General features: G+C 39.9%; 1 protein-coding gene across 2 annotated transcripts in view; it reads right to left on the bottom strand.

Annotated features, from left to right (window-relative positions):
• Positions 1-27,030, bottom strand: part of LOC126184831 (mucolipin-3-like) — a 204,962-nt gene that overhangs the window by 52,841 nt on the left and 125,091 nt on the right. For both annotated transcript variants that reach the window (XM_049927420.1, XM_049927419.1), the window contains one exon: positions 17,533-17,651. In XM_049927420.1, coding sequence (XP_049783377.1) covers positions 17,533-17,651 — 119 coding nt within the window. The remainder of the gene's footprint in view (positions 1-17,532; positions 17,652-27,030) is intronic.

Raw genomic sequence — 27,030 nt, 5'->3', positions numbered from 1 at the left:
TTGACACATTCCTGGGGTCAGATACATCACATGATCACACTGACAGAACCACAGGCACATAGACACAGGCAACAGAGCATGCACAATGTCGGCACTAGTACAGTGTATATCCACCTTTCGCAGCAATGCAGGCTGCTATTCTCCCATGGAGACGATCGTAGAGATGCTGGATGTAGTCCTGTGGAACGGCTTGCCATGCCATTTCCACCTGGCGCCTCAGTTGGACCAGTGTTCGTGCTGGACGTGCAGACCGCGTGAGACGACGCTTCATCCAGTCCCAAACATGCTCAATGGGGGACAGATCCGGAGATCTTGCTGGCCAGGGTAGTTGACTTACACCTTCTAGAGCACGTTGGGTGGCACGGGATACATGCGGACGTGCATTGTCCTGTTGGAACAGCAAGTTCCCTTGCCGGTCTAGGAATGGTAGAACGATGGGTTCGATGACGGTTTGGATGTACCGTGCACTATTCAGTGTCCCCTCGACGATCACCAGTGGTGTACGGCCAGTGTAGGAGATCGCTCCCCACACCACGATGCCGGATGTTGGCCCTGTGTGCCTCAGTCGTATGCAGTCCTGATTGTGGCGCTCACCTGCACGGCGCCAAACACGCATACGACCATCATTGGCACCAAGGCAGAAGCGACTCTCATCGCTGAAGACGACACGTCTCCATTCGTCCCTCCATTCACGCCTGTCGCGACGCCACTGGAGGCGGGCTGCACGATGTTGGGGCATGAGCGGAAGACGGCCTAACGGTGTGCGGGACCGTAGCCCAGCTTCATGGAGACGGTTGCGAATGGTCCTCGCCGATACCCCAGGAGCAACAGTGTCCCTAATTTGCTGGGAAGTGGCGGTGCGGTCCCCTACGGCACTGCGTAGGATCCTACGGTCTTGGCGTGCATCCGTGCGTCGCTGCGGTCCGGTCCCAGGTCGACGGGCACGTGCACCTTCCGCCGACCACTGGCGACAACATCGATGTACTGTGGAGACCTCACGCCCCACGTGTTGAGCAATTCGGCGGTACGTCCACCCGGCCTCCCGCATGCCCACTATACGCCCTCGCTCAAAGTCCGTCAACTGCACATACGGTTCACGTCCACGCTGTCGCGGCATGCTACCAGTGTTAAAGACTGCGATGGAGCTCCGTATGCCACGGCAAACTGGCTGACACTGACGGCGGCGGTGCACAAATGCTGCGCAGCTAGCGCCATTCGACGGCCAACACCGCGGTTCCTGGTGTGTCCGCTGTGCCGTGCGTGTGATCATTGCTTGTACAGCCCTCTCGCAGTGTCCGGAGCAAGTATGGTGGGTCTGACACACCGGTGTCAATGTGTTCTTTTTTCCATTTCCAGGAGTGTATTATCAGTTGCTCTTTACATCCTTGTGCTCCTTTGCAACAGCCTTTTTGTTCTTCATTTATAATTTTGTTCTGTGTTGTATGTGTCATTAATTTCTGTGTAATGACTGAAGTTAATATTTTGTATATTGTTGGTAGGCATGTTATGGGGCGATATTTAGCTGGATTTGCTGTGTCTGCTTGATCTTTAGGTTTCAGGTAAGTTATTCCATGTGTAAGTGTATCAGGGAATGTGTATGGGTCTGCAATGTAACTGTTAAATAATTTAGTTAGATGTGAATGTGTTGAGTGAACTTCTTTAGCCAGAAATTTGCTATTTTATCTTTTCCAGGGGCTTTCCAACTGTGAGTAGAATTAATTGCTTGGGTGACTTCATGTTGCAAAATTATCACTTCAGGTATTTGTGGTATCATCTTGTATGTGTGTTTCTGCTTGTATCCACCGTGCATGCCTGTTATGTTGTACCAGGTTTGACCGTATGTTGCTCCGGAAGTGTTCCATGTCTGTTATGTTTGGTGGATTGTCTATTTTAATGTGTGTGTTATCTATTGTCTGGTAAAATTTCTTTTGGTTTGTGTTGAATGTTTGGTTTTGTTTCCTTCTATTTTCACTTTTTTTGTATCTTCTAAGTCGTTTGGCCAATGCTTGTAATTTCTGCTTCTTTTCATCTAATTGCTCTAACACTTCTTGTTGTGAGATTTTACCTAACCTTTTTCGTTTTTTTTCTGACATTTCATTTCTTATAAATTGTGTTAGCTGTCCAATGTCTTTTCTCAGTTTTTCTATTCTGATCTGTAGCCTGTGTTGCCATGCTGGTTTTGTGGGTTTCTTCTGTGTGTTGGTTGGTTCTGATCTCTGCCTAGTGTGTATATTTAGTGTAGTGAGTGCTCCTACATAAACCAGTAATTGTAACTCTTCCATAGTTATGTTTTCATTTATTTTGTTGTGTATGATTGTGTTGATAGTTTTTATTGTTGTTTCGACTTGTGGGTTATTTGGCAGTCTATGCAAGAATGGTCTAATGTCTGTATTTGTGTCTTTGTATTCTATATATGTCAACTGAAATTTCTCTTCTATATCTAACATGTGTGTCACTTCGTGTTCTATTTGTGCTTGTTCTGGTGGCTGTCTTAAGATTTCATTTTCCTTTGATTGTTTAATTGATGCGTGTTGGTCTTTGTTTGCTCTGGGATGTTTGAGTCCATTACTGTATTTTCTTCTTCTTCTTCTGATTGCACATTATTTTGTTCCAGTATTTGTTGTACTTGTTGTTTGATGTCTTCTAATTCTGACTGGGGTATCCTGTTATTTTTGATTATTACACGGATCTGATCAGCTAGTCGTCGTTCCATTAAAAATTTTAATTCTTGGTATCTGGTAATAAATGTTGTGTATACTTGTGATCTGTATCCAGTTATGTTGGTTCCTAGGTTTGTTGCTTGGTAATAACAGAACATGAGGTGTCGATTAACTTCATCTGACCATCTCATCCTCTGTCTGTTTTTCTTCTAGGGTGGTTGCAGGAAGCATATCCTGCGAAACACCTCTATTTGGATTTAAATCATTTTCCAGTTGGCTAGCAGTGTCATTACCATTGTGGGCGGGCATAGGGTTTAAGCGTCGTCCCCGAGGCTTCTTTAGTTCTGTCCTGAACCAAGTAATCACACTAAAGGGGGGGGGGGGGGGGGTAGCCCTATTAGTGGTTTGTTCTTTTCGTCGCCTTTTACGACTGGCAGAACATACCAGAGGCCTATTCTTTTCCCGGGCCTCCATGGGGCTTATTATTATTATTATTGACTTTTTTTCTCAGACTTAAGTCTGGATAAAAATGGAACGTGACGCGGACCACGGTCAAGCGTGACTTCCTTGTAACTGTATGGTATATGTTATATTGCATTTAGGAACTTTCGGGTAATTGAACATGTATCAATAATTACAGATTTTTGTAGTTGTATATATATGTTTGGATGTAGCTGTATTGCATTGATGTACTGGTGAATATTGTGAGGTATGACTCCTGTAGTTGATAGTATAATTGGGATAATGTCGACTTTATCCTGATGCCACATGTCCTTGACTTCCTCAGCCAGTTGGATGTATTTTTCAATTTTTTCTCCTGTTTTCTTCTGTATATTTGTTGTGTTGGGTATGGATATTTCAATTAGTTGTGTTAATTTCTTCTTTTTATTGGTGAGTATGATGTCAGGTTTGTTATGTGGTGGTGTTTTATCTGTTATAATCTTTCTGTTCCAGTATAATTTGTATTCATCATTCTCCAGTACATTTTGTGGTGCATACTTGTATGTGGGAACGTGTTGTTTTATTAGTTTATGTTTTATGGCAAGTTGTTGATGTATTATTTTTGCTACATTGTCATGTCTTCTGGGGTATTCTGTATTTGCTAGTATTGTACATCCGCTTGTTATGTGATCTACTGTTTCTATTTGTTGTTTGCAAAGTCTGCATTTATCTGTTGTGGTATTGGGATCTTTAATAATATGCTTGCTGTAATATCTGGTGTTTATTGTTTGATCCTGTATTGCGATCATGAATCCTTCCGTCTCACTGTATATATTGTCGTTTCTTAGCCATGTGTTGGATGCGTCTTGATCTATGTGTGGCTGTGTTAGATGATACGGGTGCTTGCCGTGTAGTGTTTTCTTTTTCCAATTTACTTTCTTTGTATCTGTTGATGTTATGTGATCTAAAGGGTTGTAGAAGTGGTTATGAAATTGCAATGGTGTAGCTGATGTATTTATATGAGTGATTGCTTTGTGTATTTTGCTAGTTTCTGCTCGTTCTAGAAAGAATTTTCTTAAATTGTCTACCTGTCCATAATGTAGGTTTTTTATATCTATAAATCCCCTTCCACCTTCCTTTCTGCTTAATGTGAATCTTTCTGTTGCTGAATGTATGTGATGTATTCTATATTTGTGGCATTGTGATCGTGTAAGTGTATTGAGTGCTTCTAGGTCTGTGTCACTCCATTTCACTACTCCAAATGAGTAGGTCAATACTGGTATAGCATAAGTATTTATAGCTTTTGTCTTGTTTCTTGCTGTCAATTCTGTTTTCAGTATTTTTGTTAGTCTTTGTCTATATTTTTCTTTTAGTTCTTCTTTAATATTTGTATTACCTATTCTGTTTAGTGTGTTTGCCCTTGACTATGCTATTTTTCTTACATTTGTCTGTTCCAAAAGCCATATTTATATCATTGCTGATTACTTCTGTTATCTTTAGTAATTGGTTGAGTTGTTGATTTGTTGCTGCCAGTAGTTTTAGATCATCCATGTATAGCAAATGTGTGATTTTGTGTGGGTATGTTCCAGTAATATTGTATCCATAATTTGTATTATTTAGTATGTTGGATAGTGGGTTCAGAGCAAGACAGAACCAGAAAGGACTTAATGAGTCTCCTTGGTATATTCCACGCTTAATCTGTATTGGCTGTGATGTGATGTTATCTGAATTTGTTTGGATATTAAGTGTGGTTTTCCAATTTTTCATTACTGTGTTTAGAAACTGTATCAATTTAGGATCTACTTTGTATATTTCCAAAATCTGTAGTAACCATGAGTGGGGTACACTATCAAAGGCTTTTTGGTAATCAATGTATGCGTAGTGTAGGGACCTTTGTTTAGTTTTAGCTTGATATGTCACCTCTGTATCTATTATCAGTTGCTCTTTACATCCTCGTGCTCCTTTGCAGCAGCCTTTTTGTTCTTCATTTATAATTTTGTTCTGTGTTGTATGTGTCATTAATTTCTGTGTGATGACTGAAGTTAATATTTTGTATATTGTTGGTAGGCATGTTATGGGGCGATATTTAGCTGGGTTTGCTGTGTCTGCTTGATCTTTAGGTTTCAGATAGGTTATTCCATGTGCAAGTGTATCAGGGAATGTGTATGGGTCTGCAATGTAACTGTTAAATAATTTAGTTAGATGTGAATGCGTTGAGGTGAACTTCTTTAGCCAGTAATTTGCTATTTTATCATTTCCAGGGGCTTTCCAATTGTGTGAAGAATTAATTGCTCGGGTGACTTCATGTTGCAAAATTATCACTTCAGGCATTTGTGGTATCATCTTGTATGTGTCTGTTTCTGCTTGTATCCACCGTGCATGCCTGTTATGTTGTACCGGGTTTGACCATATGCTGCTCCAGAAGTGTTCCATGTCTGTTATGTTTGGTGGATTGTCTATTTTAATGTGTGTGTTATCCATTGTTTGGTAAAATCTCTTTTGGTTTGTGTTGAATGTTTGGTTTTGTTTCCTTCTATTTTCACTTTTTTTGTATCTTCTGAGTCGTTTGGCCAATGCTTGCAATTTCTGCTTTTTTTCATCTAATTGCTCTATTGCTTCTTGTTGTGAGATTTTACCTAACCTTTTTCGTTTTTTGTCTGATATTTCATTTCTTATAAATTGTGTTAACTGTCCGATGTCTTTTCTCAGTTTTTCTATTCTGATCTGTAACCTGTGTTGCCATGCTGGTTTTGTGGGTTTCTTCTGTGTGTTGGTTTGTTCTGATCTCTGCCTGGTGTGTATATTTAGTGTAGTGAGTGCTCCTATATAAACCAGTAGTTGTAACTCTTCCATAGTTGTGTTTTCATTTATTTTGTTGTGTATGATTGTGTTGATAGTTTTTATTGTTGTTTCGACTTGTGGGTTATTTGGCGGTCTATGCAAGAATGGTCTAATGTCTGTATTTGTGTCTTTGTATTCTATATATGTCAGCTGAAATTTCTCTTCTATATCTAACACGTGTCTCTCTTCGTGTTCTATTTGTGCTTGTTCTGGTGGCTGTCTTAAGATTTCGTTTTCCTCTGATTGTTTAATTGATGCGTGTTGGTCTTTGTTTGTTTGCTCTGGGATGTTTGAGTCCATTACTGTATTTTCTTCTTCCTCTTCTGATTGCACATTATTTTGTTCCAGTATTTGTTGTACTTGTTGTTTGATGTTTTCTAATTCTGACTGGGGTATCCTGTTATTTTTGATTATTACACGGATCTGATCAGCTAGTCGTTGTTCTGTTAAAAATTTTAATTCTGGGTATCTGGTAATAAATGTTGTGTATACTTGTGATCTGTACCCAGTTGTGTTGGTTCCTAGGTTTGTTGCTTGGTAATAACAGAACATGAGGTGTCGATTAACTTCATCTGACCATCTCATCCTCTGTCTTTGTTTTCCTTCTAGGGTGGTTGCAGGAAGCATATCCCGCAAAACACCTCTATTCGGATTTAAATCCTTTTCCAGTTGGCTAGCAGTGTCGTTACCATTGTGGGCGGGCATAGGGTTCAAGCGTTGTCCCCGACCATGACGACACTTGTCCGAGGCTTCTTTAGTTCTGTCCTGAACCAAGTAATCACACTAAAAGGGGGGTTAGCCCATTATTATTATTATTATTATTATTATTATTATTATTATTATTATTATTATTATTATTATTATTATTATTTCTATTTTTCTCAGACCCGTGAAAAATAGAAATAATAATAATAAGCCCCGTGGAGGCCCGGGAAAAGAATAGGCCTCCGGTATGTTCTGCCAGTCGTAAAAGGCGACGAAAAGAACAAACCACTAAAAGGGCTAACCCCCCCCCCTTTTAGTGTGATTACTTGGTTCAGGACAGAACTAAAGAAGCCTCGGACAAGCGCCGTCATGGTCGGGGATGACGCTTGAACCCTATGCCCGCCCACAATGGTAACGACACTGCTAGCCGACTGGAAAATGATTTAAATCCAAATAGAGGTATTATTATTATTATTATTATTATTATTATTATTATTATTATTATTATTAATTATTATCATCATTATTATGGTGTGATGCCTTTCATCTACCCTCACATGACTCCATAAATATCAACACCTATGGAATGGCTGCCAGTACTAGGCCACATTCCACCCCCTCAACTTCGACACCTTATGAACAAATAACAAAAGATCGTGGACAACAAAAATCTACTTATACATCAAGACATCGATGATGCAAACCATAACTGACTCCACTCTGGATGACCACCAACGGTAACAGTTGGGCTGCTGTGGAAGAAGAGTTCCGACTTATTAATGCATGGACTCAAGAATGGACTGGACAACAAAATAATAAAATGCCATGTATTACCAAAAAACTTCTGGGATTTGGCCTGCCACAGAAAACATGGTCAATGATAAAGAGAATTAGTATCCCAACATGGTAGGTATTTTTACACAAATGAGGTAAGCAACCATCCTCACTTTGTGACTATCAAGAACCACAGACCATCACGCACATCACAGAAGGATGCCCCACAATACAATAGCAGACTGGAAGACTTACAGCTGGCAACGTCAAAGTTGACTGAGTATATAAATGCTATAGATATAGCAATTCCTTCATGAAGAGTACATGAGGCTCTGCAAAACTTAGAGGTAAATTGAGATACTGCTCTGTGTAGTTGTTACAGAGTAGAAAACCTTCATCGTTATGAGGCCAGATACTTTCAGTATTCATGAAATTGCCGTCAAACCAGAGGAGTTGCGCATTTTGAACAGTTAACAAGCATCTGTTGTTTGTAAGTCTATAGTCAGATACCTACCTTTCCAAACCTGGATAATAACACACAAAACTTGGACACTTGCCTCTTTATGATGTCATATTTAAATTAGCATTTAGAATAGATTACTGAACTTGAGTAAATTCATCTATTTTGCTACAGTGGAGGAAGCTCAAAACCAACGGTACCAACCTATGCAACAACCTTCGAGATAAACTTCTTTCTTCAAAAAGATTGTGTAAAGATGATCTTTTACTTTTTGATAGTGACTGTGTTCCTATTTATGTATCTTTCTTTTTTTCTTTCAAAATAAGTCATCCTTTTTGTCTAGGTCCACTTATCCTTTCCAACACACTATACGTACATACACATTAGGATACAGTATCCTGTTGACAGCATTTACAAATCTACGTTATACCTCGAGGTAGCCTACTCTTGCCATAGCTGTTATTCATACCTGGTTTTTAATTTGTTTTATGAACTGTATTTATTTTACTTCTCTGTACATAATCACTCACAACAGAATGTAAATTTATCTGAAGCATGTTTCATATGAAACACATTTTTTGATCATGTTTGTTTTGTAGATACCTTTTTCTTTTTCATCTGCAGGGTCTATTAAGAAAACAGCCTTGGATGTGGAATGCCTATAATTTTGTATGGACCTTCATGATAATGGGAAAACTTGCTTGCTTCTGTCTTTAATTGTGAACTGGGTGAAAACCTTTTACAGGCATCATGTCACTCAGTTTAAAAATGGAGACACTTTGTTTCAAATTCTGTTCTTGCACTCAACATAGTGTATGTAATTTAAAATTCGTTTCTACCTTTTCTTGTAAATTGCTAGTTATTAGCTCTTCTATTTCAAGCCAAGAAAAATTTTAACAATGATTCTTCTATGAAATTATTATTCAGCACTACTTTTGGTGAAAGTTCAGTTGAAAAGTGACATAATTGACCAAGGATAACATGAGACTTCAGGACCAGCTGTATCCAGGTCGTGTGTTTCATAGAACAAAAGAAATGACAATCTTCCTATATCATTTATAGTTCTTTAAAGGGATTGGATTGTGGGTGGTATTTTGAAATGAGTACATGTTTTACACCCTACCACTCTAAAAATTCCTTGAAAGTATTGCTTATAAATTCAGTTCCATCATCAGTAAGTGATTTGGTTTACCTACATCCATACCCAATGCTTTGTCTACGGTCTGTATGAAAACCACTACCTGAATTTAAACCAGTGGGAAGTACGCTAAAAGATAAGGCTTTCAATTGAACAAAAATGCAGTGCAGGGTCTAGAATCCTTATATAGGGGAACTTGCCAGTATCCATCTGTCAAACTGGGGAGGGGGGGAACTTGTTTGTTCAAACTTAGATAGCAATTCTTCCACACTAACATGTCTGTCTCTTTCAGTTTCAGTATGCTTATTCAAAGTCCTACCATCTAATACCAATCAAACACATCCATTTCATTTTCTCACAACTAATAAGTGATTAATATATGTACTCAGACTATGTTCTATAATACCATTTTCAATCATTTTCTGTATTTCTTATTGTATTGCTATGTGAACACTCATATGTATAGCACATGATCCGCAAAAAAGGCAAGCTTATCTTTTATGTTAAACATGTAATCAACAGTCACTCCAGGGTTATCCAAACATACAGCTCAATACTTAAATAATATTTCCTGTACTTCATTTTTCTGTTTCTGGTTTAGTATGTTTGATTCCCCTGACTTAACAGAAAAGTAAATCTAGGGATACAGTTCAATTTTGATCGGCTTTGAATATGTTTTAGTATAGGGCAAACTAAGAGATGCAATTTTTTTTTATACACGCTCATATGGCTGTTAAGGGGTTAAACACTACCTTGGGGGGGGGGGGGGGGGGGGGAATAAAACAACAATAACAATAACAATAGTAATAGTAAAATAATAATAATAAAATGTAATATTTCTGAATGAATACCACTTGACAGTAACATATCAAAACTTCCAATGAAAGTTCTACGGTTTTCAATGTACAGTACAGCAGAGTAACCTGATCAGTTGAAATAGTCCTCCCCCATTATTTTGTTTTCCATTTCAAAACTTTAATAGCAAAACATATAGCATCATTAACACAAAATTCAATCATACACTACTGGCCATTAAAATTGCTACACCAAGAAGAAAAGCAGATGATAAACAGGTATTCATTGGACAAATATATTATACTAGAATTGACATGTGATTACATTTTCACGCAATTTTGGTACATAGATCCTGAGAAATCAGTACCCAGAACAACCACCTCTGGTAATAATAACAGACTTGATACATCTGGGCATTGAGTCAAACAGAGCTTGGATGGAGTGTACAGGTACAGCTGGCCACGCAGCTTCAACACGATACCACAGTTCATCAAGAGTAGTGACTGGCGTATTGTGATTAGCCAGTTGTTCAGCTACCACTGACCAGACGTTTTCAATTGGTGAGAAATCTGGAGAATGTGCTGCCCAGAGCAGCAGTCTAACATTTTCTGTATCCAGAAAGGCTCTTACAGGATCTGCAACATGCAGTCGTGCATTATCCTGGTGAAATGTAGGGTTTCACAGGGATCGAATGAAGGGTAGAGCCATGGGTCGTAACACATCTGTAATGTAACGTCCACTGGTCAAAGTGCCGTCTGTGCGAACAAGAAGTGACCGAGACGTGTAACGAATGGCACCCCGTACCATCACGCCGGGTGATATGCCCGTATGGCGATGATGAATACACGCTTCCAATGTGTGTTCACCACGATGTCGCCAAACATGGATGCGACCATCATGATGCTATAACAGAACCTGGATTCATCCAGAAAAATGTCGTTTTGCCATTAGAGCACCCAGGTTCAATGTTGAGTATACCATCACAGACGCTCCTGACTGCGATGCAGTGTCAAGGGTAACCGCAGCCATGGTCTCTGAACTGATAGTCCATGCTGCTGCAAACGTCGTCGAACTGTTCGTGCAGATGATTGCCGTCTTGCAAACGTCCCCATCTGTTGACTCAGGGATCGAGACGTGGCTGCACGATCTGTTACAGCCATGCAGGTAAGATGCCTGCCATCTCAACTGCTAGTGATACCAGGCCATTGGGATCCAGCATGGCATTCCGTATTACCTTCCTGAACCCACCGATTCCATATTCTGCTAACAGTCATTGGATCTCTACCAACGCGAGCAGCAATGTCGCAGTACGATAAACCGCAATCGCTATAGGCTACAATCCGACCTTTATCAAAGTCGGAAACATGATGGTACGCATTTCTCCTCCTTACACGAGGCATGACAACAACGTTTCACCACGCAACGCCGGTCACGTGCTGTTTGAGTATGAGAAATCAGTTGGAAACGTTCCTCATGTCAGCACGTTTTAGGTGTGGCCACTGGCGCCAACCTTGTGTGAATGCTCTGAAAAGCTGATCATTTGCATATCATAGCATATTCTTCCTGTCGGTTAAATTTCGCGTCTGTAGCACGTGATCTTCGTGGTGTAGCAATTTTAATTGCCAGTAGTGTATATGATTAAGTGGTATTCCAAAGACACATTTGTTGGATATAAGCTATAACTAACTTTGTATTACTGTAGATACGCCCAATGGGTGTGTGCGTGTCCCAAGGCCAATTGGGCTATACATTTTGATATTAGTCAAATGTTGAAATGTAAACAAGGGGTGTGTGTGTGTGTGTGTGTGTGTGTGTGTGTGTGTGTGTGTGTGTGTGTGTGTGTCTTATGGGTGCACAACATCAAGGTAATCAGCACCATTACACTTATCTACACAAATGAATGTGGAGAAACTCAAATTGTTTCACACTCGTGCACTGAAAATGACCACAAAGTTACCGTATTAACTCTAATCTAAGCCACACTTTTTTCCGGTTTTTGTAAGACCGCCTGCAGCTTAGAATTGAGTGCAAAGTAAGCAGAAGTTCTGAAAAATGTTGGTAGGTGCTGCCGCAACTAACTTCTGCCGTCGAATATATGTAGCGCTACACACGTATGCTTTGCATGCACAAAGATAAATACTGGTGCCAAAACCTCTGCATCAGTAAATAAATTAAAAGAAAAGGTAGAAGAATGTAAACATTATGCCATGTATTCTTTCGTGTTTGCTACTATCTCATTTAAATCCTGTCTGCCTAATAAACAACAAAACTAGAGTGACAACAGCAAACGCAGAAGAATATACATATCATGTCATGTTTATATTCGTATTATTCTTATGCTGAATAGTGATACAATCGGAAATGAAGCACTGCAACTGACTAGATTTTTAAATCTAAGATGACTAATTTCTGTGCAGAATGTAATGTACTAAAGAGGCGTCTGCAAAGATTTTCAAACTGAGAAAAATGTTTGCTCAACTCTCGTTCAGAACATCATCTATCTTACGCAGTCTATTATTTGGTTCTTGTTTATCATTATCAAAGAAAGCAGCAGTGTAAGTAACAACAAATAGCAGTATCTTGCCATTGTTTCGCTTATGAGACAATTCCTCTCTTTTTTTATTGTAAGCCGCGGTAGCACGCACAAAAGCAAGCCATGCTGTGAGCGGCAACAGGTCGTAAACACTCATTATCAGAATGCGACAAACAATGTATTACACAGTACAATAATGCATTTTCAGCTTAGAGTGACAAACACCTATAACAAAGAGAACGACACTTATCGGATCAAAGCAAAATAAGCAATCGATTCAAACCAGACGAAGCACGTGAAAAAGGAAAGGTACCCGTATAAATACGGGCGGAGCACCTGACACACAGCAATGGCTACTTGGTAAAGCTTAACTGTTAAGCTTACGACTCAAACCAAACTACTGTAGCTGTATCTTCATCTATTCGACCTCAATTGTATTTCACTTTACAATGGACCAACTTTGTTTCGATTTGGACAGGCGGTTTAAAACTTTTCTCTCGCCTTGAATTTCGAGTCTCAAATTTCAGGAGTGGCTTAGATTCGAGAAAATTTTTTTTTCCTTGATTTCGAATTTCATTTTTCAGGTGCGGCTTAGATTCAAGTGAGGCTTAGATTCGAGCGAATACGGTAATATCTCATGTGCACTACGCAAAATGAGAAAAAGAGGGAAAGTAGCTAGGCATTAAATTAAAACACAGAGAAAACAAAACACAGAAGAACTAAAAGGAAAGGAAGGGAAATGTGACTAGCTAATCAATTCAAAAATTTCGGTAAGATAGTCACCTTGGTTTTTGTTTTAATGTTTTAAAATCTTGTTAAAAATGTTGGATAATTCACAAAACTTAAAAACTCTAACCATATTTGCTTGAACATTACCTAAAATAGTGGGCAGATCCTTCGGCAAATCCGTCACAGCCCACTGGTTGGAAATTATAATGTAGTCCAATAAGATGTGGTGCACAGTTACATGTACACCACAAGCACCACACATTGGAGCGTCCTCTTGCTGGAGTAAGAAGCTATGCGTCATAAGGATGTAAGCTATGCAAAGACGAGTAAGGACCACCTCATTACTTCTACGTGACCGGAAGGAAGAATGCCACAGCCAAGTTGTGTGCTTTACTACACAGAGCTTATTGTCAGTTACTTCCAGCCACTTGTCTTCCCATTAATGCACGACACTGTACTTCTACAGTGAGGTAACAGCATGCAGGGGGATAGCACACTGGAAGAACTGAGAATCTTAACATCTCCTTGGCTGCTAGATGCACCCTTTCATTACCCGCAATATGTATGTGCCCTGGCCTATGCAGCAGAAGAAAGGTACCCCAAGATTGCATATAATTCTGCATCAAAGCCAGTAAATTCTTGAGGCATTCTGATCTTGAGGACACGATCTGGGAAAATGACAGAGTGAACAACAGTGTCCCCCTGCTTATGCCCATTCATAAAGACAGTTACATAGTTGTGGTTCTCAGATAAAATGTCAAAAAGTGTCACATTAAATACAGCGACAGATGTACAATCCCTTCTGTACTGCATTAAATCAAAAATTACTCTGAACCTCTGCAGCAGCCAGGGTGGCAGATGGTTAAAACCTGGATTTGGGGTGTTCTTGCTCCACATGTTGAAGCATGCAGTACCAGATTTGGTTGTGATCGGGTGCAGTATCACGAGTCTCAGACAGAGCAGAGTCAAGATCGGACAAGAAGAAAGGGTAGCTGTAAGTCTCAGAAATGTTGGATCTGAAGTCAAATTGTCCCCTTTCTACAGTTGTACAGTAGCGGCAAAATGTTGGATCCTGGCTGGCATTGGCAAGAGTTCGTGCAAAATTCTCTGCCAGTGTCTCAGTGATATCTCTGGGCACTGCTTGGAGACATTGCTATTTCATCTGCTACTATTGGTAGATGACTGTTTACTGGAAATCCTCCTGATGGCTTCTCATACTTTTGTAGAACAAGTGGAATGATTTATGGAGTCCAGGAAGGCTTGCCATGATGTTTTCTTGCTCTCCTGAATTACATGTCGAGCCTTGGCTCTTGCGACACTAAATGCTGTGAGGTTCCCTGCTGTCAGACGGTACTTGAACTGCTGAAGTGCTGCATGCCTGGCCTGGATTGCTAAGTGGCAATCACCGGTCCACCAACGTACAGGTTGTCTCCAAAGATGACCTGAGGACTTCGGGCTGGGTAAGTCAGTGACATGATGGATCACATGTGAAATGTGGTCCACCCATTCCTGGACACGGTTGTCGTGTTCAAACACAGTAAACTGTGTAAACAGTGTTCAGTTAGCCCTGTTAACCATCCAGTGTGGTGGCTGCTTGTCATGTAATTCTCCATTCAGTAGGTGAATACAGAGTTGGAAGTGGTCATTTGAATGAAGGTTGTCAATGACTTCTCACTGAACAGAGTCTACAAGGGCATGAGAGGACGAGGAGAGGTCAATGGCGGTGAATGACCCGGTGGATGTACCTATGTTGAGGATGCACAACTCGTGGGATGTCATTAGGCCCTCCAAATCCCGATCGTGAAGGAAAGTAGAGATCAAGCCCCCAAAAAACATGATGGCCATTGAAGTCACCCAGTAGGAGAAATCATCGGTGCAATTGGTCTATGAGATCTGTGAGAGCCTCAGAGTCTACTGCATTTTGCGGAGGCAGATAAAGGGCGCAAACAATGATCCTCTGACGCGCGCGAATTTCAATGGAAATGGCTTGCAGGTCAGTAGCCAGTTGGAGAACAGCCCTTTCCTCAGTCATGTCATCCTTGCAATAGAGCATATAGCCACAGAGTAAAGGGGCATCAGATGTTTTAAAATATGTTTCCAGCAAACATGCATTGCTGTGCTAGGAATTTCAGTTCCTCCATGTGTGTCCAGAACCCATTAATGTTCCATTGTATAATGGGAGCCACCTATCTTGGGTTAATACTTTGAGCTTGGCTTTCTGCCAGGAAGGAGAGACCACAATGGGTGGAGGCTCAGTCTTGAGGTAAGATGATTGCCGCAGTCCGACATCAAGTTCCATCGCTTCTGAAGGACATTGAAGAGACACGTCAGATAGGATGATGTCAATATTATTGGACTGCATACCTCCTGTCACCTTCAGTGGGCGTTTACTCGCCTTAGAGTGGTTTTTTGGGTTAAGGTTGTAGCAGCACGGGGTGGTGCAAAAGACTTTACCTGTGGAACGGCAGGAAGTTCCATCATGGGGGGGTTTCACGACATTTCACAAAAGTGGCTTCTCAATTACAACCAAGAGTAGTGTACCCAAAGTTCTGGCATTCAAAACACCACATTGGATTTGGGAAATAAGGCCATACACTTAGGCGTAGGGAACCTGCCATGACACACACTGGTAGTTTTTTGCAGTTAAAAGTAAGGATAAAAAGAGTGATTTCACAAGATCGTCATCCAACCATTTCATAGCATTTTGCATGCCTTCCTGGGACCACTTAGCTTTCAGTTCTTCTTGGGGAATGCCAACTAGATCCCTGCAAGCCACAACACCATTGCTGTAGTTCGAGATGTTGTGCAATTCAGTATCTATCACATACTCCCCGAAGCACTGAGCTTTCCGAGGGTTCTTTACTTGTGAGCTAGATGTTTCAACCAACTGAGCCCCATTGCACAAGTGCTTAACAGATTTTAAGGTGCCAGCAATGCTTTCTAAGCCTTTCTGTATGAAAATCAAGAAACTTTCTCAAAACTATCCTTTTTGCTTTTAACTATAAGAAACACATTCTGCAAAACAACATGCAGTCTGTTACTATGGACTGAATCAGGATGACTCGCTACACAAGCCCTGTTGTTAGCTTGTGTGGTGGTACCTCCCTGCAGTCCACCCTTTCTGCTGGGAGGAGGAAAAGAAATATTTCAGAGGATCCATTACAGTCCCATGAGCAGCTATGGAAGTAAAGGTTCACTCTGACAGAGTCCCATGTGCCCGAGTAAGCCTTATACAACTGAGGTGCGGCAGGCTCCCCTGAGGTTGCCCGCTAATGAATATTCCAACTCAACAGCCATGCATCTCATCAATGTGTAGCACACCTTGAAATTGAAAGGTTTTTTATAGATGTTCATTGCATCCTCGTGATCCGAGCTGTCAATCCCTGAGACACACAATGTTCCACCACTGTGCCACATGGTGGTCACTGAAGCATGCCCAGAGATTACCAATACAGAGGACTGGTGGCGATTACCAGCCCCCAGTTCAGGAATCCTGAGGTCGCCAAGCCTGTACTCAGCAAACGAATGCTGAGCCCTGAGGGCAAAATGTAAACAAAGTAGAGGGGGGAGAGTACCGGATTTTGAAAAAAATGGCTTTTTTGACAAACCTGGGTGTACCGTTGTAACAAACATTAGACACCATAGAACATTTATTAGACATTCATTTTTTTTATATCTATTACCATTTCAACAGTATTCACTGATAAATATTACTTAATTGTTTTCAAGGGTGTGTTTCACCCCCTTAAAGGTTATATAGGCATATGTAAGAAATGTATCTTTTTGCTCTACACTACAACATATAGGACAAGATGTTTTCTATTATGGCCACCTCTGTTGTGAGAGGTCTAGCCATTGTTATTGTACTGGCCGTAGCTATCAAGTTGTGACAGTACAGAGAAAATGTTGCACTGTAAATTAAATACGATGACACTCATTGTCTTCATTGTGGATGATAAATTTAGCTCCGGCAGATGTCAGGCGGAGTCAGCCAACGGTTGGATAGATGACGTTACAGTTACATGTAGTCTGCTTAAACCAATAGTTGGCCACTGATGCACCATATATATGGATCTTTATAACCCCTTCAGCATCAACTAACGCCTGAAGATGGTAGCTGCACAATAAATGATGACAAATATGTCTGTAGGTCTTCCATTTCCTTGCAATAATTTTCTGTTTTGTGATATCTTTACACACACTTATCTTTAAATTTGAATGATAGAAATTATAAATGTGTGTGTGTGTGTGTGTGTGTGTGTGTGTGTGTGTGTGTGTGTGTGACTTGGGTTCAGTAGTGTGCGACATCACAGGTGTCAGATGCATGGTCTATAAGGTGAGCACTGATCTATTCTCACATAAATATTTGTTTCTTCACGTTATTAAGACTACTTGGACATGATGAAAGCTAGACTAAAAACAATCAACTATTTATTATATTAGAGTCAATATTTACCCACTTCAGTTCTTGAGCTCGATAAATTGCTCTGCTGCACAGAACCAAGGATGCACTGCATATGATGATCACGAATGAATTTAGTATGGTCCTGAGAATCGAATCAAGCTTATTATCCGCTGTGAAGAAAAAGGAAACAGCCCATCATAATGTGCACAGTAATTTTTTACAGTATATACATGTAACTCTACAAACCCCCCCCCCCCTCTCTCACACACACACACACACACACACACACACACACACACACACACACACACACACACACACCGAACCCATGTGCGTCTTCTCAAACTTTCACGGTACAAAATTAAGAAATTAAGTGACAACAGATGAAAAAATGATGTTTCAATCTTGAGCATCTGTACTCAGTCAGTTGGGATGAACAATAAATATTTGGGATGTTTCAGTGAGAACAATTTGTTGGTGTGTCCAGTTTTAATAGATCATGTTGAATCTCTAACACCAAAAGAATGCTTTACGAAGCTGAAAAGAAAACAACTTTTGGCAGACGTTTTGATTAAGAAAACTTTTCCTTTTTTCAAAATTGTCACTTCCTGCTTTATAGTTTTCATAGTATTCTTTGCAATAACACCCTCATTCTTTTGGGGTATGTTGGTATCTGTTTGCGAGGGTAGTAATGCCCAAAACAGGAGATGTGCACAAGTAGATCTATTTCTCTCTCAAATTCTAACTTGTAATTTACATTTTATAAATTCCATCCACATTATCTTCTTCCACTTACATCAACTGAACTAATAGTGTGGGCCTCGGTGACCAATGAACTTCACTGTCAAAAGCTCATCTGTGGTTGAGATAATGCTGGCTTTTACTGGATCATTACCTCAAGGCTAGTGTGTGCACAGTATTTGTCACATAGAAAGACCATTCAGATTATCAGCATCTCACAATAGGAGGGGTAGGTCAATTTCCACAATTCCTTTAGGACAGTTTGAAACAAACAACAACAACAACAACAACAACAACAACGATCACCACCACCACCACCACCACCACCACCACCACCACCACCACCACCACCCCCCCCCCACAGTACGATAAAATCACAATGTTTAAAGATATTAGTAAAAAGGGAGAATATTAAAAATGAAGTAGTGGACTGAAATTAGTCCAATTTATTTGTAAGTGCTTGTGGTCTGCACACCACTTCTGCAAAAATAGGAAACAGCCAGGTTATCCGATGCCGGTTAAAATACATCTCCTAATATTTTAGAAATTAGTCTTATTGCCTCACAAAACAAACTCCTTGCTACACTTGTCAAATATCTCAAATAGAGAGCAGCTCCATAGGCAGTTGAAGGCCTGCTTCCTTGTCAGCAAATAAAATACTATCAACTAAAATGTGTTCTACTGTTAGTGGTATACTACTGAGTCCATTTGCTGTAGGAGAAAGTCCTGTGTCAGGGTAATTTGTCCAACACACTTCTTTCTGCCTCATGGGGGCTCCAGGTCATGTACCTAATGTCGTCCTCCTCCCCCCCCCCCCCCCACCCCCTCTTCCCATCTACTTCCTCTTGTCCCAAGTCACCAAAATACGAATCTGCAGGAAAGTCTATTATATTAGAAAAATTCAAATAATGTGCTGTTTCATTTTCTATTGAAAGCACCACCAAACCACGTAACTGTTATTGACTCATAATGAAAAATCAAGCCTTTTTAAAAATGATTTTCAGTCCAGAAAAAGAAGCTCAGCTTTTTCAAGGGTCACAGATACTGATAGATGCTTCAGAATTGCTGTAAAAATATTAGGGTAACAATACCAATTACCTACATTTCACTAATAACATACTTGCTGTCTTTTACACCAATGAGTATCAAAATTTGCACTTTAAATGATGTTTTTATCAAAATAAGGTATGCTGGCAGGAGAGAAGAAATGCCATTAGAAAATATCCTTGTATACTTAAATGCTTCATTTGTAAGATTTTTGTTTCAGATGGTTGATATGAACAAGAGTTTTATTACTCTGTATGTGTACCTTCCTTTATTCCTTGATATAATTTATGTAACTGAGAATAAAGGGTGTTAATCTTTGGGTAAAAAATAAATAAATAAATAAATAAATAAATCACTGCAAATATAATTACTGTATGATAAGATATATATGGATGAGCGACTGACAGTTTTTTTATTTGTTTGTCAAGGAACTTACACTACATGCTGCATCTTTCACAAATCACAAATGTTGAGAGCTTTGTCACACAAGTTATGTGACAATCCTTTGTTGCTGTTTCTGACGATGCAGTTACTAAGGGGTCATATTCAGCTTGTTTCTATACTCTTTGACTGCAAGGCCTTTGATGGAATGCCAATTTTTCTTAGTCTTATACAATGAATAACAAAAAGTGTAACAATGAATAACAAAAAGTGTAACAAAGCTTTAAGACTGAATTTCCTATTTAAGAATTATTGTTACAACTTGTTCATTACATTTCTTTGCCATAAGAATTATGTTGGTCAAAGTGTTAAAAAACAAACAAATCTTTCTTTTGCAAGTTTATATATGGCAATGTATTTTGCAACACAATGCATAGCATTTAATGACTTTAGCTTTACCTTTGAAGTACTCATGGAATAAGTTTTTACATCCTGCCACCATTGCATACTGTGTCCAAACATTTGCAGATGTCAATTCTTTTAAAAATGGGGACCATTTCTTGATTAGCCTCTGCAGCATTGTTAAGGTACAGCATGTGAGTTTTTGTGTTCTCATAAAGGTAAGTTATTTAGATTGGAATCTCTCTCCAGGTGGCACCTCTTTCTCTAAGCATTGGCCATGCGGGCAGAGGCGCTTGTATATTTGCGTAAAGCCGAGGACTATGCTGGCTGTAGGGCAGCTACTGGTAGGGTCTCCCATTCTAGACAGGCCTCAGTGGGTGAACCAGACAGTGTCTCAAAATGCCTCACCTTTCCCATATCCATTCCCAAAGTTCACCTTTCCCATATTCACTCCCAAAGTCCTTCCTTAAATGCTCAGATACCCAGTCCAAGGAGTGACATGATCTGTGTTGAGGGGTGTGTGACATTAATGAAGCCTCACAGATACAAGCAATCTTCCTGAGTAATTAGCCTTGGACCACATGGTGCTGTGTAGTGTCAACCAAATAAATTCCTAATTCTTGTGAGAACAAAATGGAGAACACAGAACAAAATAAAACAAAAACTGAGGAACTTGGTGAGACCTCAAACACCCACAAATTGGGGCTGGAAGTGATGGGAGCTGTTTCCACAGCTATATCGAGTGATGAACCAGTCCTATATGTGGAAATTGTCACAGAGAAGTTGGAACGGGTCAAGATTAAACCCTTTTCTAATGCTCAAAAGTGAAAACTACTTCTAGAACAAAATGGAAAGGATGGAAAGACTGGGTACCTAAACATAAATGGATGGAATAAAAAGGTCTTGAGCCTAAGACTTTAAAAAAAAACTTTCAGAGTGAAGGGGGTAAACAGACCCCTTCTTCCCCTGAGACACAGAACAAGAGAACACAGTAGGAGTCTAATTCTCCCACTTCTCAGGATAATTGGATCCAGAAAAAAAAGCAAGGCAAGAAAAAGGGAAACAGACATATGGTACTACAGTCTCAGTTTTCAGAAGGGCAGTTACCCAATATGGATATCCACTGGCCAGCATAACCAAGCAGCAGGTGGAGCTGCTTCTCTTTGAGAAGATTGGGGAGACTAAGTCCACATACCAAACTCAGGAGGGTCTGTCTGGACAAACATGGTTTTATCTTTATTTGTGATAAGATGGAAACAGTGGATTGGTTTTGAGCTCTTCAGGCCCGCAAAGGTATCAATATGGATACCAAAACTGCTTAAGGGTACTCCTCTATAGACTGTTTGAGAAAGTATGTGTACAGAACTAGGTCATGACAGAGGACCAGAGGGTAATTAAGAGTAATAAAGATTGTATCTGACGGCCAAACACTTGTGGTGGAAGTTGGTGAAAACTCCCTGAGGGCAATGCAAAAACAGGACCTGGAACTATACTAAGGGTTCTCACACATTACAGTCGTGATAATTAAAGACGTCTGAAACAACCATGGTGGCAAGTTGGAGGCTGCAAGTGTTGCACATAAAAGTACAACAAAGTAAAGCGGCAACTGACACCCTGAGTCATCATCAGATAAGACATGAGGTGGACATGGCCGTGATCTAGGAACCATATCTATACAGTGTGTTTAAAAAGGAATAGACATATTAAAAAGTATTGTGCTGTCAAAATACTGATCAGCGTGCTGCAGCTTTGTTACTGGGGGAATGGATACACTGTCTGGTTTACATGCATTGACAATAGATGTCAGTTGTCTTCTCTTTGCTTGGTTGTCATCCTATGTTGGCAAATAGCAACTCCGTAGCAGAAATCGTTTCGCATTCTCGAGTTTTTGAAGTGTAATTGTGTGATTACAATGCAAAGACATTTCTGATTGAGGTACCAAATTGATCCTCCAAACAGATGGAACATTCACAGATGGTATCAACAGTTTGTAGGCACAGGACGTAAAGGACAGAGTCCTGACCACCCTGATGTTGCTGCCAAAAATGTCGCATGAATTCAAACTGCTTTCCAACATATTTCTACAGAATTAATTCCTCAAGCCATTTGGGATTTAAAACTGCCTATAACAACAATTTGGTATGTCCTGAGGTCTCAATTGGTTCTGAGGCTATACAAGTAAGAACTATTACAGGCTCTATGTCACAACGACAAATGCAAACATGTGACATTATCTGACAACCTTCAGAATGCTATTGACAATGATAACAATTTTGCCTAATGCATTGTGTTCAGTGATGAAGCAACTTCCCACATTACTGGGAAAGTAAACAAACACAATATTTGGATTTGGGGCCTATAGAACCAACATTCCGACACTGAACATGTATAAGATTCACCATCAAAAGTCAATGTGTTTTGTGTGATATCCCACTCATCTGTTTAGGCTCATTCTCCTTTTATGGAAATGCAGTTAATCATCAGCAGTATCTTGCTATGTTACTAAACTGGTTGTTTCTGATGTTGAATAAGGACAACTTCCTTTTTCAACAAGATCTGACACCCCCTCACTGGTGTCACCAAGTGTGTGAATATCTGAATGAAACTTTACTGAGCCATTGGCTTGGTCTTCAAATTGCCAGCAATTTACAACTTCTCAGCTGCCCTCAGTGGTAGCTGGATATGATGCCCTGTGACAACTTATAGCATGGTTTGATTAATGACAATGTTTATGCACCAACACTATCCCAAAGCTAGAAGATTTGAAGAACGAGATCCGTACTGCCCTAACATCAGTGACAATGGACACACATTAGTATGGAAGGAATTGAGTATCGACATGATATTGGTCATGTCCCTGATGGAGGACATAATGAACTTGAGAGATTTGTAAATGTGTGCCATGAAACTTTTACGGCTTACAGTTTAATAAATGTGTGTGTTCAAAATACGTTTATTCTTTTTGAAACACCGTGTATAAAGGAAATGCTTCAGGATTCTGGGGAAATGGAGAAGTTGATTTCTATGTTGAAATCTAAATAAATCCAGAACATGCATTTATGTAAAGAATGGAACGTCATTCAAACCAAAGGTGTACTTTTGTTCCAGGGACTTAGTGTTCATTGGGATGAAAGAGGGTGATGAAGGAAGCACGGGGGGAAATTTTATTGGCCTCAGCTTACCTTCCTTACAAGGATAGTACTCCCCTTTCCCAGAAAGTGGGGAGATTGGCTGACAACTGCTCACGGCAGAATGAATAACTGTTGGTTGGTTGTGATGCCAATGCCCACAACTTGATGTGAGGAAGCAACACCTTACCTCCAGGAGAACATTTGTAGGTGCTCAAGGATCATAGTATCCACATTCATTCCTGAAAACACATCTAAGATCACTACAGAATGCTACAATGCCCTTGTGAGACTAGGGAAGAAACAGCATAAGCCTGTTGTGCATCTCTGGTCATTCAGGAATTTGGCAATGAACAAGCTGATAGGCTGGCCAGGACAGGAGAGAGAAATCCATTAACTGGACTGGAATCTGTCATAACCATCACCAAGGCAATGGTAAAACCAAAACTACATGCTGGATCAGGAGGGACCATGTAGAATATTGCACTAGGACCCAAAACAAAAATCATGTCAAGCTAACAATGTCAGAGCCATGTTCTTAGACAAGTTCTGTAATCCTGGACTTGAACAGGAGGGATTAAACTCATGGTAAGACTAATGGCTGTCCATGGGATCATTAAGAAACACCTAAACATGATGGGTATAGAGAAGGTAAGGGGGGGGGGGGGATGAAACTAAATCACAGCTAATATTCCAATGCAAAGCATTGGAGGTCAGACAACACAGTATATCCAGGTCATTAAGTCCTTCAGAAATTGTGTATACTAAGGAACTAGTTAAGTGTACTTGTTGGCTTAACTAGAATCGTATGGAGTGAAATGCACGATGAACTCAGATTTGGTGCAGGCAATAATGGGTTAAGACCACTTGTTTTTGTCTCCCTGTGCAAATGAAATCAGACTGTAATAACAGTGTAGGAAAAGACAGATTGCTACTTACCATAAAGAAGACACATCAAGTTGCAGACAGGCACAATTAAGAGACACTCACATATAGCTATCAGCCACAGCCTTTTGTCACACACACACACACACACACACACACACACACACACACACACACACACACACACACACACGCACACACACATACCGCTTCACCACCCGAAAGACAGAAAGAAACCAAATTTTGAGAGAGATTAGGATTGCAACAACCCTCCAGTTCGAGAAAGAAACCAAACAACAAAATGTTGGCCTATCGCATCAGCACAAAACACTGTTGCTTAAAATGTTTCAGCAATCAGCAGAAATTTATTTCCACCCAGTTTTATCTCAGTCAAAGTGAATGAAATTAAGTTTATTGCAAGAAAATATTAAAGCACTACGAAGTAAAATTAATGAAGTACTTACTTGCATTGATGAGCTTCGTAATTACTCAGTTGACATAATCTGCCTCTGTCTCTATATGTGTTAAGGGGTACAGGATTTAGGTTAGCATCTCACCTTCGTAGAGTAAAAATTGCGAAAGAAGAAGTTGCCACATTCATCAGGAATCATCATGGACACTCCCTAAATTTTGTTTAGTGCAGCACATAGAAGAATGTATGACAGAAGCAGAATTTCTTAATACATCCTTCATAATAGCAAGTGTATACCATGCATCTCTAGGTAACTTTAACCTGTTCATAAATCACCTTGAAGCTCCACTGGCCCATTTAACAGCCGAAAACAAAGAAATATTTGGTACTGGTGATTGTAATGCAGATTTTCTTAAAAACTCTTCCAATAAGAATTTATTAGTCAGTTATACTACCATTCACTGTAGCTCCTACAGTAAATTTCCGAACTAGGGTTGCTAGTCCCTCACAAACAGCTCCTGATTAAGATCTTTTTTGAAATGCCCAATGAACAAAATTTACTGCAAAACTAATAGTCAGTGGCCTCGGACAGAAACACGCAGTTCCTTTTTTTAAATCTTAATAATGAGCAGGACACAAAATCTACTACATATGAATTAGACAGTAGTCAGTAACCCAAAAATTTATTATTTTAGGACACTCCTCAGAAACATGAACTGGTGTGAAATATACAGTGTTCACAATATGAATGAAATGTGTGACGCTTATATTAACAAAGTCCTTACATTATTTGAACACTGTTTTGCCCCAACACTAACCCAGATTAGACCAATGTATATAAGGAAGTCCTGTATTACTCAAGGAACACACATATTGTGTCAAACACAAAGGAAACTATCTGTTATTCAAACGGCTCTGATGTTAATGCTACAACTTATTACCAGACTTACTGCAAAATATTAAAAATATTATTAGGGACATCAAAGCAAATGCATTACGAGAAAAAGATAATCACGTTAGATAACAAAATAAAGGTAATATGGGATATAGTGAAGGAGGATACTGATAGAACCAGACACGAAGAGGTGCAGACAGCATTAAGAGTAAAGATACATTGGTAACAGATGTGTGCAGTGTTGCAAAACTTTTTAAGAAGAATCACCCACAAAATTGTTTGAAGTCCAATGAAAAGTACATAATTAAACTCTTGAGGCTGATCAGTTGTGCATCACTTGCTCTTGACTCGCCAACAATGACCAACCAATGCACAAAAACCACCAACAAAAGACCACGTGCACTCTGACACTCACCCTTAATAATACTCTGTGATGTCACACACTACTGAACCCAAGTCCATAATGACCACCACTCAAATTTAAAGCTAATTGCACATACATATAAGATACCGGAAAACAGAAAAATATTGCAGTCATTTTGCGACTTCTTGTTAAAATAAGAACACATTATACACATTATTCACATTCATGGCTGCTATCTACTGTTCACTTGTGTCAACAGTTCTGGTTGCCATAAAATGCTGTATCTTTTCTCTCAATACCTGAAATACGAGAGGAGCAATGTCACGATCATAGTGGTCTTCCACAACTGCCATACAAACCATATTCAGGAGTCATTCATACTTGTTTCTTCCAATGTTTTCTGTTGCATTTTCCCACAATGCTGGCACCGTCTGATGATTAACTTTATGACGATGACATCCTTTACCAGAAGATATTAGTACATGTCTTCTGTGATTCCTTTCGTCAGGGGTGATATTTTGTCAGCTTCTGTCATATTCGGATTAGAGAAAACTGTGGCAAGGGCTAAAACATTCTGTATGCACGACTGTGTCATTAACCCATTATGTTCAGTGCAGTTCTTCAACTGTTGCTCTGGTAAGCAGATTTTCTGCTGGTTTTTGGCAAATGTTTTCTTCAGTTCAGCCTGGGATTTATCTCAGTTACTGGGCTTTTCTTCATTGTTCTCTAATCATTGATGGGCTATGCCATCTAAGCACACATTTGCCACACACATCATGTCACCCCATTTGTTGTATTTGATGACTTGGCTGAATCCATTACATCATTTCACATGCTCCTGGCCAGTATCTTTGGAAAACACTAATGGATGCCTAATGTGCAGCTGACTTACTGCTCTTTTGGAATCCATCTTTCTCTTGAATATGTGTATCTTAGGAATGATGTACTGCTTGCATTCTAGTTCTTGTCAGTGTAGGTGACAGCTTTTATGCTGTCCAATTCGAGCCATGATGATGTAGGTGTTTCAAATTGCCCTTCATCTCCACAAACTGTAACAGCCGAACCACCATCAAGTCCAAATCTGAAAGTCAGGTCATCCATGAAGTACAACTCTTCAGGCAGTTTATTATGAACCAACAGAACAGGACTGACCTCCTGGATAGAGTCTACAGCTATTTATACAGAGTATAGAAATGCTGGTGAACCCGGAAATGCTTTGCAACAGCTAAATATGTATTGGAATTGGCTATACCTCCTAATCACCTCCTAATCTCCTCCTCCTCCACCTCCCCCT

Source organism: Schistocerca cancellata, chromosome 4, assembly GCF_023864275.1.
Source record: "Schistocerca cancellata isolate TAMUIC-IGC-003103 chromosome 4, iqSchCanc2.1, whole genome shotgun sequence".
NCBI lineage: Eukaryota > Metazoa > Arthropoda > Insecta > Orthoptera > Acrididae > Schistocerca > Schistocerca cancellata.
This window is presented reverse-complemented; position numbering and strand designations above follow the sequence as displayed.